The 17,344-nt window shown below is 41.9% G+C and overlaps 1 protein-coding gene across 7 annotated transcripts in view; it reads right to left on the reverse strand.

The window, feature by feature from the left end:
* The window catches only part of HECW2 (HECT, C2 and WW domain containing E3 ubiquitin protein ligase 2), a 352,275-nt gene that overhangs the window by 137,772 nt on the left and 197,159 nt on the right, over positions 1-17,344 (reverse strand). For 6 of the 7 annotated variants that reach the window (XR_008426201.1, XR_008426199.1, XR_008426200.1 and 3 more), the window contains exons 3-5: positions 13,954-14,061; positions 6,902-6,996; positions 2,468-2,543 (exon numbers count right to left, since the gene is read on the reverse strand). Coding sequence is in view for 3 of the 7 variants with exons in the window: in XM_053918895.2 (XP_053774870.1) it covers positions 2,468-2,543; positions 6,902-6,996; positions 13,954-14,061 (279 nt within the window). In the remaining 4 variants the exon portion in view is untranslated. Of the gene's footprint in view, positions 1-2,467; positions 2,544-6,901; positions 6,997-13,953; positions 14,062-17,344 lie in introns of those variants that run through there. The other variant, XM_053918897.2, reaches the window with a different exon arrangement.

Below are 17,344 nucleotides of genomic sequence, written 5' to 3' on the forward strand. Positions count from 1 at the left end.
GGAATGACATGTTAAATATCATGGTTTAAAGTTTTATTTGGAGAAGAGGTTTAAGATGTTAATGAAAACACAGTTTTTGTTGCTGCCGCAGAGTTCAGTGATTTGTGCTTATCCACAGATGACCAGGGGCAGAGCGTTTGCAGGCAGCCACTCCACAGGCCTTACATGCTCTTGGATAAATATTATCACTCACTGTCAGTACAACCAGGTTAATATTTTAGAACCTACATTATAGAATTGTTTTCATATTCTATCATGTTAGCCATTCTGTATACTATCTGCGAACGTCTGACTATACGGTAGGAAACAAGGCCTACTTTTAGCCGGCCGCCATGTGGATTGAGATGGGATGTTGGAAGAAGTATGTAAAGAAGAAACATTTGACTGTTTTCCAAAGCTTATGTCCTACTTTTTAGGAAAACATCCTGGGATTTTCATCTTCTAGATGGTCATTCTCCCAGAGTGAGTTCATTAACACCCCTCTGAAGTCAAAATCAGTGTGTGTATCATACTGGGAGTGATGCTAATCACTTGGAAGCATAAGGCAATGCCTCTAAACTAAAGACCATGGTATGGTCAAGTTAAATTTTCTGAGCCATGCGGGCCTACCTGTAAGAAAGCGTTTCTGCACCTGCAGCCCCTTTGGCCTATACAGGACTAAAGTACAGGCAGCCAACTAAAATGTTTTCAAGAGACAGACAGATAATGGGTTAGGGGAGTGTCACAGGTAGTGGTACTTCTAAGTGCCCTTCTAAAAACCTAGATATTTTTAAACCCCGAGGGTTCCTACCAAAACATATTTATTGGCCGAATTTGAACCATCAGTCACCAATTTACAATCTCTGAGATTTGCCAGAAAACAAAAACAAAAAAGGCTTTCATAGTAGTAACCTCATATAGGGAGGAGGGGGAGCATGCGAGAACAGACATGGATGCCCAGCAGGCCGTGGGCCAGCAGTGAACCACGCACCAGGCCCCTCGTCATGTGCGATGAGTGTGCATCGCGGCAATATCTGTTTACAAGATCAGCGTCCTGACGCTCACTCTGACAATATCGATTTTCATTCATATTTTTTTTGCATCTAAGAAAGTGAATCTAATTAAATTTCAGAAGCAGTACACAGATGGAAAAATGAAAACAAAACATCTTACAGCAACGGACACCTGCTAGATTTTATTTGTATGCATTGTAATGCATAGTTGTCTGTTTTAAAAGTCTATTTCAAATACTAATTTTCATAGCATATTCTTGACTTTATGACTGCCAGTTAATTTTTTTTAAATCAGTGGTTTTCAAACTTTTTTGACAGTGACCTAACTATGAAGTAACCTTTTACATTAGAACCCAGTGTAATGTATATACACAAAAGTGTATATATGTTCTTGTGTGAAATTTTTCAGTTTGTATAAACTGATGTTCTATGAAAATTTATTTCCCTTTGGTCGTAAACTGACTTTTTTCTATTCCTTTTTTAATTGCTAGTTTCTTTCTCTTTTCATCCTCACCCAAGGACATATTTTCATTGCTTTTAGAGAAAGAGGATGAGAGAGAGAAACATCGATGTGAGAGAGAAGCATCGACTGGTTGCCTCCCACTCATGTCCAGACCAGGGGTGGTACGCACCCAGACCTGGACCAGGGATCAGAAGTCAAACCCACTACCTAGGTGTGTGCCCTGATCAGGAAACGAACCTGCAAACTTTTGGTTTATAGGACAATGCTCCAACCAACTGAAACACACCAGCCAGGGCTAACTATTAGTTTCAACTACATAAATCTTTTGTTTCCAAATTATAATAGCATAGTGCCATTTATTTCATTTCATTTTTAATCTTTATTATATTTTCTATTACCATTTATTTCCCTTATACCTCCCTCCCCCTCGCAATCACCACCCTGTTGTCCACGTCCATGAGTCCTTTATCTTTTCAACTAAATAAATCTTATAAATCACAAATGAGTTCCAACTCAAAACCAGTCCTTCATTTAATGATAAACATACAAGCAATTAGAGTATTTTAGTAACCAGAAAATTAAAAAATGGTCTTCTACACTTCCCAATTTTTATGCGGATTCCTCCACAGAAATAAGAGAATCCCTTGACTTCCCCCCCGCCCCCGCCCCCGCCCCGTCTCCACATTTTCCCTTTCTCTAGGTGAGGTCAGCACAAATAAGTTTTAATAACCAAAGTCCTAACATGGGGTTAACACATACATCACAGATTTTTTAGAGTAACTATACATAGCTATAGTCTTTTTACCAGCAGAAAACTGAGTACAAGAAGTAACTTCTGAATTTTTATCAATAATCTAATTCAAGGTATACTTGAGTTTCAGGAGTATTACACCCAAAATAAATAACGAGTTCACATATCATATGTGAGAATCTGTAGAAAGAAGTGATATTCATGTCTTTAAAACTGCACACTTTCAAACTGGACATCATGCTTAATGAAAGACAGCCTTACCGGACAACGTAAAGCTAACGAGTTTCCGAGAATGCTGACTCCCCGAAGCACCTCCTTCCATGCCTTCTGCCCCCATCTGCAGACAAAAAGCATGTTACATGAAGTTTCACAGGAGTATCACTCTACTCAACCTTCCTAGAGAATCACATGTGTTTGCAAACATGATGTTTTTGTACCAAACACGTATTTAGTATATGCCTTATCAAATGTTATAAATCTGGCAATTGAGACACAAATGCAGATTTTCAGAGATGAGAGAAAGGATCATACCTAAGTTTAATATTTACCCAAAATGAAACCAATATGAGCTTCTAAATTCCCTGGGATATGAATCAACTTATTTTATGCCCTTTTAGTTCTTTGAAAAGAATATAGTTGATACATAGTAAATGTACTTATATTAAATGTAAGGAATTAAAAACATTCCTTAAGCTAAAAAAAAAAATTCAAACATCAAATTCCTTCAGATTTGTTAGAAAAACCTGGAATAAACTAAACAGGTGGTTTTTACCAGACTCATCCATACGGATGTAGAATTATCCTCTCTTGCCAAACATTTCTGAGCGGCCACGTGGATGTCACATCACCTCCAGGGCTACAGGTACATGGCACAGGCTATTCTAATTGGCTGTAATAATAATTTACAATGCTGTTGTACCAATTACTGTATTGTGAAGCTGTTCCTAAAAGCTTCTGAGTACAATATATCTCATTGAAACCAGTCATTAATCAACCACGTAGCAGATTTAGCCTTTCTCTCAATTTATGTACCATTAGTGCTCAATTTATGACAAACTAGGGAAAAAGAATTTCATAGTTGTCAAAAAATATTACACAATACTGTAAGACATAGAATTGAAGGCAGAATATAATTTGAACAGTCGGGAAACAGAAGCCACATTTTAACCCTAAAATTTGGATTAGACCCTTTCACCGTATCTTCGGGGCACTCCCCACACTCCTTCAAAAATCATACGCCACCAAGAAATAAAACTTTCACTCATCTAAGAAAAGCTGAAAAATTTCAAAATAAGTTCCATTCAAATTTTTAAATATAAACTTCTACTTCCTTCTCTATTTCCTGCAGCTTACTCAAAATTCATTTGTGTGACACTTAACTGCTTCCTGACTGTTGCCCTAGTCCTGTGCAATATACTGGGGCCCCATCCAGGTGTCTCCATTCCATTCCACCCATAAAACCAACTCCTCGATGACACCGGGTTGGCTCCCAACAAGTGCGCACCGTTCAGCATAGTGTGTGCACCCTCTGCCTCATCGTCCCCAGGGTAACTGGAGCAGGGACAGCAGCAACCTGGCCAGACAGCTGATCGCTGCCACTATCTCATCCTGCTTTCACCACACACAACCCTGGACACTGAGTGGTGAAGAGCAAGGCAGAACACACTGCATCCGAGCCACTCAGCAACCTGTCCCCCAAGAGCCCTGGGTCCAGCCAGACAGCGGATAAACCATGGCCTCCCTCACACGGACCACAGGGCCCTGTGAGCTGCGCCACCCCCAAAGATGTGATGTCTCTTCCTGCCAAGGGTCACTCATGCAAAGGGAGCTAAACAAGACTGAAAAGATTCGTAGTCTTTTAAAAATAACCCTTAAATAGGTTTGCTTAAAACCTATTTAAAATATTGTAAGATATTATAGAAACAAAAGAAAATGCCCTTTAATTCTCAGTTTTAAAATATAATTAACTGTCTGGCAAAAGGCTAATGTAAAACCATTTTCCCAGAAGTCACAGAGAAACAGTGTCCTCTACTACAACTGTGCAAAATGCTCATCTGAAACAGTACTCAAAGAATTCAGTTTCATCACTGATGACAAGAAAGCCAGGAAAGTCCAAACATGACCACTAGATATAGGGATACCGGTGACAATAAACACATCTGCACTCGCTGTTTGGAGAGAGGTTTTTAAATAAACTCACTCCCTAGATTCATTCCAGGAAAACCCAGAAGCAACACTGTCAACCAAGTGTTGAAACAATATGTGGTAGTGAGTGATGGTAGGCTTTATCTGTCCCTGAAGCCAAAGGATTTCCTGTTCCAAGTGTCTGAGATACATATCGCTATGTACTCTGGATGAATGACAATGACGTCAAAGTACCAACAACAGAAAAGACACGCTTTTTCTTCTCCTTGATTCACTGCAAAAGGAAATGTGAAAAAGGAGGTGAAGATGTCTGCTCACTTCTTCCCTGTGGAGTTTCTCAGTTACTCCTTCCAGGACTACTCCTTGCAACTGGTCGTGGAATAATCACACGCAATAGGCCTTGTGAATATCAATGCAGGTAATCAGCCTCAATAACTAAACAGAAGCCGTAGGCCTGGATGACCATCACGCCGTGGTACAAATACAGCGCTTCCCTCACAGTGACGTGTCAGCGCGGCACAGCTTCTCAATTTGGGACACAGACCCAACCATCTGAGGCTTGGTCGGGAACCTACTGACCAGCAGGTAGTTCCATGAGACACCCTCTGAACCACAACAGTCTATTCGGACCACGAGTGCTGTGTCAGTGAGGCTTGAAGGTGCTCTAAAACCTGTCTGAAGCAAATTAATTATCTCCAAAGTATCCGCAGGATTTGAAAGAATGATCTCAATGAAAAAATCAATTGAATGAGATCAATGTTCACCAGGCTGTAAACGCCCGCTGCCTTCAATGATATTTGATCATTGAATTTGCTCAAGTCTAAAAAAATATCAGAATTCAGAAAATCACGTTTGGAAGCTATTGTCTAATTTCACACACAGTTAATTTTTCAAAGGGTTTTTATTACCAACAGCTCCACACATCTAGTTTTGTAATTTTTCTTTTGTAAATATTAATTAAAGCATGTTCCAGAGCTTACTATGTGACATGGCAGATTTTGTAGCTGACAATTGTTTTTCTCCTTGTGAACTTCCAAGTCTTATATAGTAAATGTGGGTTATTTTTTAATATTCTATACTATGTTTACTACAGTTAGAACTCAAATGTAACTCAAATGTGAGCAGAGTACTTAGATTTTGCACATACTGTTCCCTCTACCTAAAATGCTCTTCCTTGCCTCTTTTCACCTAAGCGAGTCCTATTCATCCTTCAGATTGTCCTGCAAACATGCCTGCTTCAGGAAAGCCTTCCAACGCCCTTCTGATCAGGATAAATCCTACTAGTATGTGCATTCATAGCCCCATCTTACACCCTCTCATAGTAATTATGACTCAAATAAATATAATTTAATTGATGTCTCTCCTCCCCCGGCAGACCAATGAGAACAAAGTGTATGTTTTGCTTATCACTTCATCCCTAATGGTGGGTACAATGCCTGGCACTTAGCTGACACCCAATGAATATTTATTTGAATGAATGTATAAAGGGGAAAACCTGGTTGATACAGGATTGGTGGGTCTGGACAATTGCAAAATGCCACCTACAAGATTACTTTCTGAGTTTCAGGGAGTCAACCTGGTCCCTTGCCTATATCCAAAAATGCATGCGTCTATAAATTTATACACACGCACAATGTTATCAAGATTCTATATTATGGGAGTCAATATTTTCCTTCTGTGCTTTTATGACCAGATTTTTATTAATAATTTATAAAAACTGAAATTATTTATATATCTTACACTCTCAGAATTCCCCCAAACTGTCTGGAGTCCAATTATCTGTGTACAATGGATGGCATCTTGTAAAGCTGTTAGATTCTAAAGTGAGTTGATGGAGTGAAAAAAAATCAAAAAATTGTGAGGAGTAATCCTTTGGAAAGTACCATGTTGGAAATGGACATACTTTCCTTCAAAAGTCCCACAAAACCAATGTCCTCCAAAACTAAATGAAATATATCTCCCTTCGGTGGAGGGCCTGGTGAAGAGTTTGGCCTCCGCTGAATGGCCATGCTATACCGAAACTATGTATGGTATCTTTAGGTACTAGACCCCGACTCAGCACGCAGAGGGACACAGCACTGAGACCTCCTGAGGGAGAAGCACATTCGTGGGCCCCAGCTCCCACTCTCTTTGGGATGAAAGCTCATTGACTGACAGGTAGACTCACACACTACTTAAATCGCTATTGTTCTCCCTTTTACTCACTGAGCTCCTGTAAATTAAGTTCACATAAGATGCAAGCCATCATTTACTACCACCCTGTCACCCAAATTAAGGTGAAAAACACTTCCATGGTGGGTCACTCACTAATTTGCTTCATGAAGAGCTGGCTATCCAGAACTGTTATAAATCAAATCATATTTTTCCACTGATTAGTATTGTGGATGCAGGTAAACCAGCCTGCAAGTAATTTCCTTTACTAAAACGGAGCCCACGCTGTCCTGTGTTTCCTTTTCCATTGTTCCCCACAACCCCGCCAGAGCCAGGCGTGCAAAAATAGAAGCAAGGCCCCTGGGGCCGCAGGAGGAAGCTGGCAAGAGGGGCACTCACCATCACAGCGGGGTTCTTCACGGTGATGCAGGGGGTGGTGGCTCTCAGGGCTCCACTAATGCCGTGGTAGTATTTGAAACAGATTTTTATCTCCGCTGCAAATTGATTGGAGAAAAACAATAATGTAAACACTGAAACAAGTTATCTAGGAATCAGCTGAGGAAATTCGCCACACCACCTCTCAGAAAATCCTACTCATGACCGTTTGAATGATCCCTCTTTTCCAATTAGAAGCAATGGATTGATCATGCCATTTCATATGCTTCTATGGAGTTGCATAACTATAGCAGCAGACATATTAAAAAATAATGCACAAACATGCCGAAATATAAGTAGTGTAGACATAAGAGCAACGCCAGCTACCATTTACTGAGGTGCTCCCCAATATACCAGACACAGTGCTGTGTCTCTGGCCCTGTTACCAAACCCTGGCGTCCACGGTGGGAGGCAGACGTTCCTGTCCCCACACTGCAGATGGAGTGCTGAGGTGTGCTGAAGGTCAAACAAACAGGAAATGACAGAGGCAGGACTCAAACCAATCTGTCTGATCCCAAAGCCTTCACTCCTAACCTCTACAATACAGACTGACTGCAGCTGTCCATGGAAATAGAGTTGAACACGTACAAAAAAATACTGTGGTAGACCACACAGTCCTAGGGTCTGGGAAACTTCATACAGCCACTAGATCAAATTGTAACCCCTGGTATATACGGGTCTCTCCAGAAAGTATCCAGCCATGTAATATGAAAAATAGAGACATTAATGGAAGAAGATACAAGAAAAATTGTACACAGGACAATGACGCCTCAGTCCCATTCAAAGTCCTGGCTTTCTTGAGGAAATCTGGCTCGTTGTTAGTGGTCTGAATCAAGTCATGAGCAACTGCAGCATGATGTTCCTTCTGCTCTGGTAGCAGAAGCTACAGAAAGAATTTTGCCAGGACATTTTTCATGCCAAGAGCCTGTGTCAAAATCTCAGACACAGTAGTGTTTGGAATCCCCAGATCAGCTTCTAGTTCTCACACTGTCAGCTGCCAGTCTTTGCTGATTGCAGCCTGTACACGTTCAGCGTTCTCAGGTGTCCTGCTTGTTGCAGGCCTTCCAGAACGTGGACCACTTTCAACGGATTCTCGACCATCTTTGAAGCATTTGTGCCACACTTTTATTTGTGCTGCACTCATTGCATTGTCCCTGAAAGCCCTCTGAATCACATGAATAGTTTCCATGGAAGAATGTCCAAGCTTAACACAAAATTTGATGTGATTTGTTGCTCTACTCACTCAGTCATTTTGAGTGAGATGGCCACACAGTACACCTGCCCACTCAATGGTGTCTACCGCCCCCACTGACTAGTACAGTGAAGTCATCATTGTTCACGCATGTGCATTCCAGTCCTCTCTCCTTGGCTGCTAGGTTACCTTGATGTCGTGCAAACTGGCCTCATTATAGTAATGATGGCTGGACCTTTTCCGGACAGACCTCTAATATATACCAGTGTGTGAATAGATAGATACAGGTACAGACACAGAAACAAATACAGACACAGATGTAGATCTATGTGGAGATAGATATTCACAAGTATGTATGTATTTATATACATATATAATGTACACATATATATAGTTCAAATTTTATATATATGCATGTATACATAGGCATATATATAAAATTTGAACTTGATAAAGAGTAAAACAAATGCCATTTATTGATTTTGGAAAGTAACTGCAATTTCAAAGACCTTAAAGTCAGAATGTGTCAAAGATAAGTCACACAGACACTGGAATTTCTCTGTATACAGAGCGCCTGAGTCACTGAAGTGTCACGCAAATGCCTGTTCCCCCAAGGTGTCATTCAATATAGGCAATGATACTGACAGGCAGGCCCCAGGGACAGGGGCAGCCTACAGGAGCTCCCCAACTGAGTCACCTGGATTACCCAAATGGGGCCACTAGATGTGTTTTCCCAAGGAAGCCCATCTGCCACTTCCACGGGCTCTCCTGATGCCATCACATCACCTCCCACAGAGTACTCAGTTCACTTGTTTTAAGAGAACAAATATAATGATTAAAGAACAATCCTCCTTTAGGAATTTACATCATTGCATATTTCCTATCCATGGTGAAATACTAAAAACAAAGTCTGTCATGAAGTAAAATACCAAGTCTTTCCATTATGTACATTAATCACTAAGCAGTGATTCAAAAGGTAGTCAGCACCGCCAAGCAAAAGACTTTTACCACGTGCCCATCACAACACAGGCCCAGCTCTACCCCAGACAGCCAAGAGAATCAAAGAGAGGTTTCTGGTTTAGCAGGTGATTTATAGAGTAGCTGTTGGGGCAGCAGGCACATGCCTGACAAAATACAGAAGACAAACAGAGAAGAGGAAAGTTGGCAGGTAGAAGACTGTGGGGACCACGGAGGAGAGTAGTGAGGGCACAGCGGAGTCAGAAAGGCTCCCAGAACAAACAGGTCAGGACTCAACCCTACAGATGAGAAAAGTGGGGGCAGAGAAGGCTAGGAGAGAGGCGTGGCAAAAGCAGGGAAGCAGAAGAGCATGCTGGCTTTGAGGAACAGCAAGTTGACCTTCGCAGGAATTCTAGCTTTATTACTACTTCACTTCCCTGGGAACAGCCATAAACGATCTTCCTGAACCCCAGCACAGGTTTGTGATTATTACTAAGTAGTAATAGCTACACAGATCTGGGCAAACCTTACTCTCCCACTTGCTTTCTTCCGAGACCAATAGCATGTATTGTGCAAGAACAAAGCTGAGCAAAGTGCACGAGGACTGTCGGAGAAGAAGAAGCTCAGTGACATATTGAATTCTGCAGGCACGAGCTCATTAGCATCACCCTCTAAATGCCAGCGACCAGCAGTCTGAGTCTCCCTGCAGCAGTTCTCAAAGACCAAATCGATGGTTAGCAAGTGAGCAGCTCATTTTTCAATAAGGACAAGCGCATTTTTACAAGACATCCTCCCTGAACTCAAGGTAGGATGCCATCTCCTTTAAACAGTCAGCAAGGCAATGGACTATAAGACAAAAAAAAAAAAGTGACTGCTTATTTTTATTTGTAGGATATTGACAGCCAGGCCAACTTTGCTAGCTGACCTATTAGGGTGTTATTTTATTCCTTGTTATAACTAAAATCTCTAACTCCGCTGATATATTAGAATCTCGAAAACCGTAAGATAAATTTACTCTGAATTGCACAAAGCAGATTTTGTGGGCGGCCTGTCACTGAGAACACTGCAGGGTTCACAGCTCCGTCAGGCTTTACGGCTAGGTGCAAAGCACAGGGCCATACGCAGATCACCCACTACCGAAACACACACACAGGCTGGTCACCAGAGAGAGAAAGACAGGACAGCTGTCTGCACCTGGGCTGAAACCAACCACTCCTTCGGCAGGATACCAGTAAAGATTCCTGCCCCTAAAATACAGGACTGTTCCGGGCTGAGTGGCAGCTTTCATTTCAAATATTAGTGTTTTAGGAGATAAGATAAAAAATAAAAGAGTGTAACTAAACAACATCCCCTCTGAGTAAAAGAGAAGTAGCATTTTGATTAATGTTCTTCAACATTTTAGCCACGAGGAGAGGTTACTGGAAAGAATACTCAAAAGGGTAGAAAGGGGAATGTGAGGCCATGCTTCTACTTTAGCTGTAATTTTAACCTGTACCTGCAAGAGGAACAGATTCAAGGACGAGCAAAAGCAAATGCAGGCCTGATGACTGAGCATCGGATAAGGGAGAAGCCCACTGCTCACAGGGCCAGCTGTGTTCACAGGCAGGAGAGATGGAGGATGTGGACTACGGAGCAATGAATGATCCCATCTACCCAACAATGGATTCTCCACACAGAGATGGACAGAACCAATAGAAAGAATGAAGGGAAGAGAGAAAGCAGGTCTGAATGAATGAATGAATGAATGAATGAATGAATGACTACAGTCTATAGAAGTCTATAGAAACAGACATCCTGGCATGCCAAGACAACTTTTGAAACTTCTTACATTTCAAAACTCAAGAATGCACAGATGAGCAATTCAGTTTCTGTGAGCATCAGCTCACCTGAGGACTATTTGACAGTCTTATGACAAGTGCAGATGAAAGTGATCCTCCTCTCCAATGTCTAGGAAGGTCATCTACTCCAAATTAAACCAATCTTTGTCCTTCAAATTCATTCAGCAGGCCCTGTAATAATCTAAGTCTGGGCCACCTGCCTCCTTTAGGGGTTTATCCAGACAAACTGAAGCCATCTCTACATTCAGAAATAGCTTAACACTCAAATCTAGGTTTATCCATGAATTTAGGTCAATTTTCAGAGAATTTTACTTTGCATGGACTTCTGATGAGCTAAAGATAAATTTTCTGTCTGAAGATGAAAGCAAATGTTTTTAAATGTCGTAAGTTTTCAAGATCAGAGATGGAAAATATAGAAGCTCTTTAACATACCCAGCAACCCCCACCCCCTGATGTTTTAAGTTACACACCATGAGCCCAGAAATTCAAGCAAAACTTCATTATGCTGTGAAGTCCCCTTAGCTCTGCTCTCCTCAGACATGGGGTAAAAAATGTCTAAAAGACATGAACTATACCTCTAAGCAGTGACGTCAACAGCAGCTGAGGTTTTTACATTGAATGGATATTGAAAGGATAGAGATGTGTGTTGGGGGAGGCCTCATCTGATTAACAAAGATGAGCTTATAAAGCCAAACCATTCTGTAATTTCTATACACTGTCCAGGACATTAACTTACGTAACTTTTCTCAGTCCTTAAAAAAAATATATTATTGAATATTTCCAGTTCTCACTCATACAGCACAATACCCTCAACTTTGTGTAGGAAGAATTGAGGCGGAAATGCTAAATTAGAGGAGAAAAAGAAATCCTACTCTTTTCTTCATTTCCAATTCCTACCTTCCATGTCAAGTCCATTTCTATTAAATACTAAAGTGACAGGTAAAGAAAAACCTTTGAGACAGAAATATTTACTGCTCCCTACTCAGCCAGGCCATCACGAACCTCTAACATGTCTGAAGGGAGAAGGGAGAGAGAAGATCGATCACGGAAAATGAGGCACTCTGTAAATGGGTTCCCCACCCCCACACACAGGGTCCAAATTAGAGCAGCATGCGATACTGACTTCTCCCCAGGCATTCACGTGAGCCCAGAGCATGAACCTGCACACTCCACCCAGGGGCAATCATTCCGAGCTGTCTTCAGCATGTTGGAGCAAATAAGAAGGCTGTTCTACCCTTTCCCCTGAAGTTCAGTTGGTAATATTTCTCAGTTAAACCCTGGGACCCTTTCAAAGGGGGAATCTCAATGAGAGTGAGCTTGGTGTTTCCCATTCCATTTCCCCATGTTCTTTCGTTACTTACTTTCCTAATTACTTAGATAGTAATGCCAGTTGGGCCAATGTTGAAGAATAAAGCAGGAATAGGCAAGAAAAACAAATCACCCAGAATCTCACCTCACAGAAACAACCCTGCTTCCATTTTGGCAAATATCCTTCCGGACTTTTTTCCTACACGCTACACTGTGAGTTGGGATTGTGCTGTAAGTCTTTGCCTTTCCCCTCCCCTATATCATGAGCATTTTCCCTTCAAAACTGCATTCCATTTAGGGTTTAAAGAGGCAAGCCTGGCAGAAACTGAACTGAAAAGAAGACATTCCTTAGGGGGCAGAAACAAGATTAGAGAAAGCTCCAGAACGCAGACCTCCCAGTAAAAATGAGGAAGAAATAATCTGATGCCTTTAATGGTAATTCAAAGTAATAGATGTTAATCTTTCAGATATCTTTTTATATTACAGAAGTTTTATATGCTTTAGTAATAATATGCTTACATCAGGTTGCTATTTAATCAAACCTTATTTTATACTTTAAGCTGTAATAAGTATGATCCTTATAACTCGCACCCACACACTCTCTTACATTAAACCCCCTGCAGAGAGAAAACTTGATTCTTTTTTTTAATATATTTATTGATTATGCTATTACAGTTGTCCCATTCCCACCCCAACTCCACTCGATCCTGCCCACCCCCTCCCTCCCACATTCCCCCCTATAGTTCATGTCCATGGGTCATGTATATAAGTTCTTTGGCTTCTACATTTCCTACACTATTCTTACCCTCCCCCTGTCTATTTTCTACCTACCATTTATGCTACCTATTCTCTGTACCTTTCCCCCCTCTCCCCTTCCCACACCCCTATTGACAACCCTCCAAGTGATCTCCATTTCTGTGGTTCTGAGAAAACTTAATTCTTATACAGAGATAAATATCTCAGAAAATTTCTACATGATGTAAATATTCTGTAAACGTGGACGTTAACCTGGACCGACCAGTAAATCACTTATGTATTCATGCTACTTGACAAAAATGTATTTACTATATTCTCAATAATATTAGTGTCAAATATAAATACTCTCCTTCATCCAAAGTAAAAAGAGATGAGATATTTCTGTGAACCATGTGCTGTGTAAAAGAATTTGTAACATCAGATAACTGGGTGATGTCTGGATTATCTGCAGCCAATTTCTCATTCCTCGTAAACGGGCTTCTGTAGCAGTCCCAGACTGTCTTATCTACACTTGTGAAAACCAGGACCCAAATGTAAAAGTTACTCCGCTACTAGAAAAAAGAATAGTGAATTTAGTGAATAACATTTTTAAATTAAATTCTTAAATTTAACTTAAATCTTGAACTCTTCTCCCTTCCCCCTAAAATAAATATTAATAATTAAATATTAATGACAAATGTAGATACAAGGGTACATAGAATGTGTGAAGCATTAAAATAGCCACACATACTTTATATATCATACATTCATACGATACATACACACACACACACACGCTTTTCAAAATATATGAACATTCTCTAATGTCCATTTTCTAAAATAATATATTTTCCAGTTTGGGGTTATGTGGCATAAATAAATCAGAGCTGAAAAATTTTTAAACAACACTCAGAAGAGGCCCCACAGATCTCTGCATATTTCTATAATGTTAATAACAACCTTGTACTTCACACTTGGTTACTTACGTTCCATGAAATAGGGCCCAGGCTCAATTCTCCATACAATCTGCCCTTTTTGTGTTCCAGTCACACCCCTGTTTTTAGAATCCCAGAAGTTGGCTGGAGAATTCTCATCTGAAAAAAAACAAAGAAATACTTTTCAGCTTCATTATAACCTCTTTGTCTTTTCTTAACCCAAAGGCTAATAGAAATTCTAAGATAAATAGAAAAAAGATAAAGGGGAAATACTAATGAACACTATTAGTAACGACTGCCCCCTAGCAGATTATTACCCTGGACTCCTGCACCTACATTCCTCAGGGAGAACTGGGGAGGGGTGCGGGGGGGGGGGGGGGGGGAGGCGATGGCATCTTTGGGCCGGACCAGGTCGCTCACTGTTGCCAAAGCACAAAACTACAAGGAACCAAGGGTGGGGCTGCTGCAGCCTCAGGGACGGGCGGATCTGGGAAAGAGTGCTGAGCTCCCATCTGTGAGACCCTTTATGAAAAGAAAAGGAAGAGCAGAGCTGGGAGAATACAACAGAACTGAAGATGGGGCACGGAAAGGGACGTTAAGCTATAAAACCGAGTCCAGACACGGTCCGGGTTCGCCATGAGCAGTGCCCAGGTCATCAGGTCTGCCAGGAAAATCTTCTCCAAATGCCAAAGGCAGTAGGCCTTGAGCCAGTTTATGAAAAGGAAAGAGACGGCGGTTAGTCTTCTGCATGGAGGAAGGACGGAAAGGACGGATCCAAAGAATAGGCCTGAAAGCAGCATTTTCCAAGCCGTCTGCCCTGACGCCACTCAGAAAGTGGTGGTATCTGTGGGCACACTGGGGTGCATGGAAGAGACACCACTTCAGTTGGCAGGCAGGGATGCTCTGGGTGCCCAGGCTCTGCCCTCACCCTGAAGGCTGAGGGGATTCACATTCTATGTACCTTGCTCACATGTCGCTAGTTTGAACCCCCGTCCTAGAGCCCTAGAATAGGAAGTTAATCTGAAAACAAGAAAAGGAGACCATTCAGAGTTTCAGGGGTTTACAAAAATGTGCACAGTGACACTGGCTCTTAATGTCAAATGTACTTCATTTGCTTCACCAAACCCCTTTCCCAAGAGGAAAGCTTAGGGATACACTTTAACTGAGAGCAGAAACCAACCACACAGGGCAAAGCAAGAGCTATGCTAAAAAGGAGAGAGAGAAAAGGTCCTAAGCCCAAGGGAATAGGTCTGAGAGGAAAAACAACTCTCCTCTTTTAAGCATTAAAAGAAAAAACAACTGAGGGGTCAGAGCACCCAGCTCGGAGGGACCTCTGTCCGTCACTGCCCGGGGGCCCACTGGTCCCGTCACACTGAGGAGCCACAGGGCTTTGGGAGGAACAGTCCTGTCTTGCGATCTGCATTCAGCACTAGTCACAGATTCTTTCTGTGAAAGTCCAAGCAGCAGCCTCTGTTCACTAGAGCAGGAAAGGCATAAGCCATTCACGGCATCACTTCTACCCCTGAACAAACAGCACAAGGGCACAACTCCACCATCCCCGAAACACAGACACAACGCTGACATTTAGACAGACAACTGCCCAAAACCGGACTTGAAAGGTGTCCTGTGGCTACTGGTCTTGTGGCTCCTTGGAGCAGATCCTTCTCACTTAGGTGGGGAGCGGGACTCTCAAGTTTGCACAAATGAACGTGTTTTATTAGCTACTGGTCACTGGGAAGACATGGAAAGGTGGACCCCACGGGCACGAGTGGATGGTACCCTGCTCCAAGCAAGAGGGGAGAAACCAGGGAGGTGAGGACAGTGCAACAGTCCAAGCACCTGAGTAGAAGCTGTCCAGCTATTCAAAATGCTTTTTTAAAAAATGTGGTTATGCACGTGGGAGATTTTCTTCTTGAGGCCTCAGGAAAGAAGAGGCAGTATCAAATCTTGTTTTAAGGAGCAAGCAGTAAGATCATGATGATAAAAATTAACAGTAACAAACCTGTACCCATTAATGGTGACCTCACTATCGGACGGTTCGCATTTCCGGAACTACTGAACTCTTTCTCCCCGAGCACTCAGTGAGGCCAAGCTAAGTACACACGTCCCACGTGGCCGCCTTGGGAGGAGGGGCCACTGCGGAGCAGAACTAGAACGAGGGGGCAGTACTGGGAGGAGGAGACTAAGCTCCAGACAGAAGTGATGCCTGAGGCCCAGCTTAACCTTTACATGTTCTCCAGAGATTTCTGACAGAGAAGGAGACCAATTTTAATTGGTCCTTCAGATGAAAACTTTTTTCTTTAAGTAGGTTAACTCCTTCATTTAGGTTGCAGTCAATTCTAGGCTGGCCCAGGAACTCCCTTCCAGTGACGGCCATTACTCTGCTCAGATCGCTTTTTCATGGATACTCGAGCACAGAACGCTTTTTCCCAGATTGTAGGAGTTGTTTTTCCTCTACCCCCAGTGAACACCTACATTAGGCAAGTCAGTCTTTTAAAAATGCCCCTACTCCAAACAAGAAAAAATAACTGAGTATAAAATGGTACACCAAAGAAAGGGTTGTCAGGAACATGTATAAAGGACACACGGACAAAACCAAAGGGGGTAGAATAGAGGGTGGGAAGTGGGGAGGGCTGGGGTGGAGGGGAGTGGTGGGAAAATGGAAACAACTGTACTTGAACAATAAAAAAAATGTTAAAAAAAATAAATCCCCTACAAGGATAATATAAATGTAATTATAAACCTATTTCTTCCTTTAACTGAGTAAAGTTTCTGATAGATCAAAGAAATATCCTTAGTCTTTAAAACCAATTACCAATTGTTCCACTTACAGCTGGTCATTTCTCTTCCCCTGTTCTCTCAACTATGCGGATGCGTCCCACCGCCCTCACATCCCCTGCCTCATCTCCCCGCTCTCGCGTGGAGCAGGGTACCACCCAAATGTGGAAGGCACGAGGCCTCATCTCCTGAGTTTCTCCATCTCCCAACCTCCTTCCATCTCCATGCCAATATCTTGCCCTCCTGCCCAGGTTCTCACCCATTACAGTGGTGGTGCCCTTGACCCAATCCTCTCCATCAGTCACCTTCTCTCCCTCTGACCTTTAGCTTCTTCCTCTCAACCTAGAAACACGTCAGCTCCCATGAGGCATATTTTCCTGGTTTTACCTTTGCTTTTGCTCTTTGAATATTACCTTCCTTTATGTCCCTTCCTACTAGGATTAAAGTGTCTGTTTCACAGTTATAACAGAATCAATATTATAGGCGTGTATATTCTAGATACTTAGGGTACTTTCTAGCTGAAATGTAATCACAAAAAGAAACACTGGAGATGTTTAATTCATGTACCTAAAAACCTTCTCTAAATCTAATTTTGTTTGGTAGGGTTTAAAGAAAGCTTGTCCACTGATGTCTCATATAAAGCTTGTCCACTGATGCCCTTTGT

Source organism: Desmodus rotundus, chromosome 2, assembly GCF_022682495.2.
Source record: "Desmodus rotundus isolate HL8 chromosome 2, HLdesRot8A.1, whole genome shotgun sequence".
Lineage (NCBI taxonomy): Eukaryota > Metazoa > Chordata > Mammalia > Chiroptera > Phyllostomidae > Desmodus > Desmodus rotundus.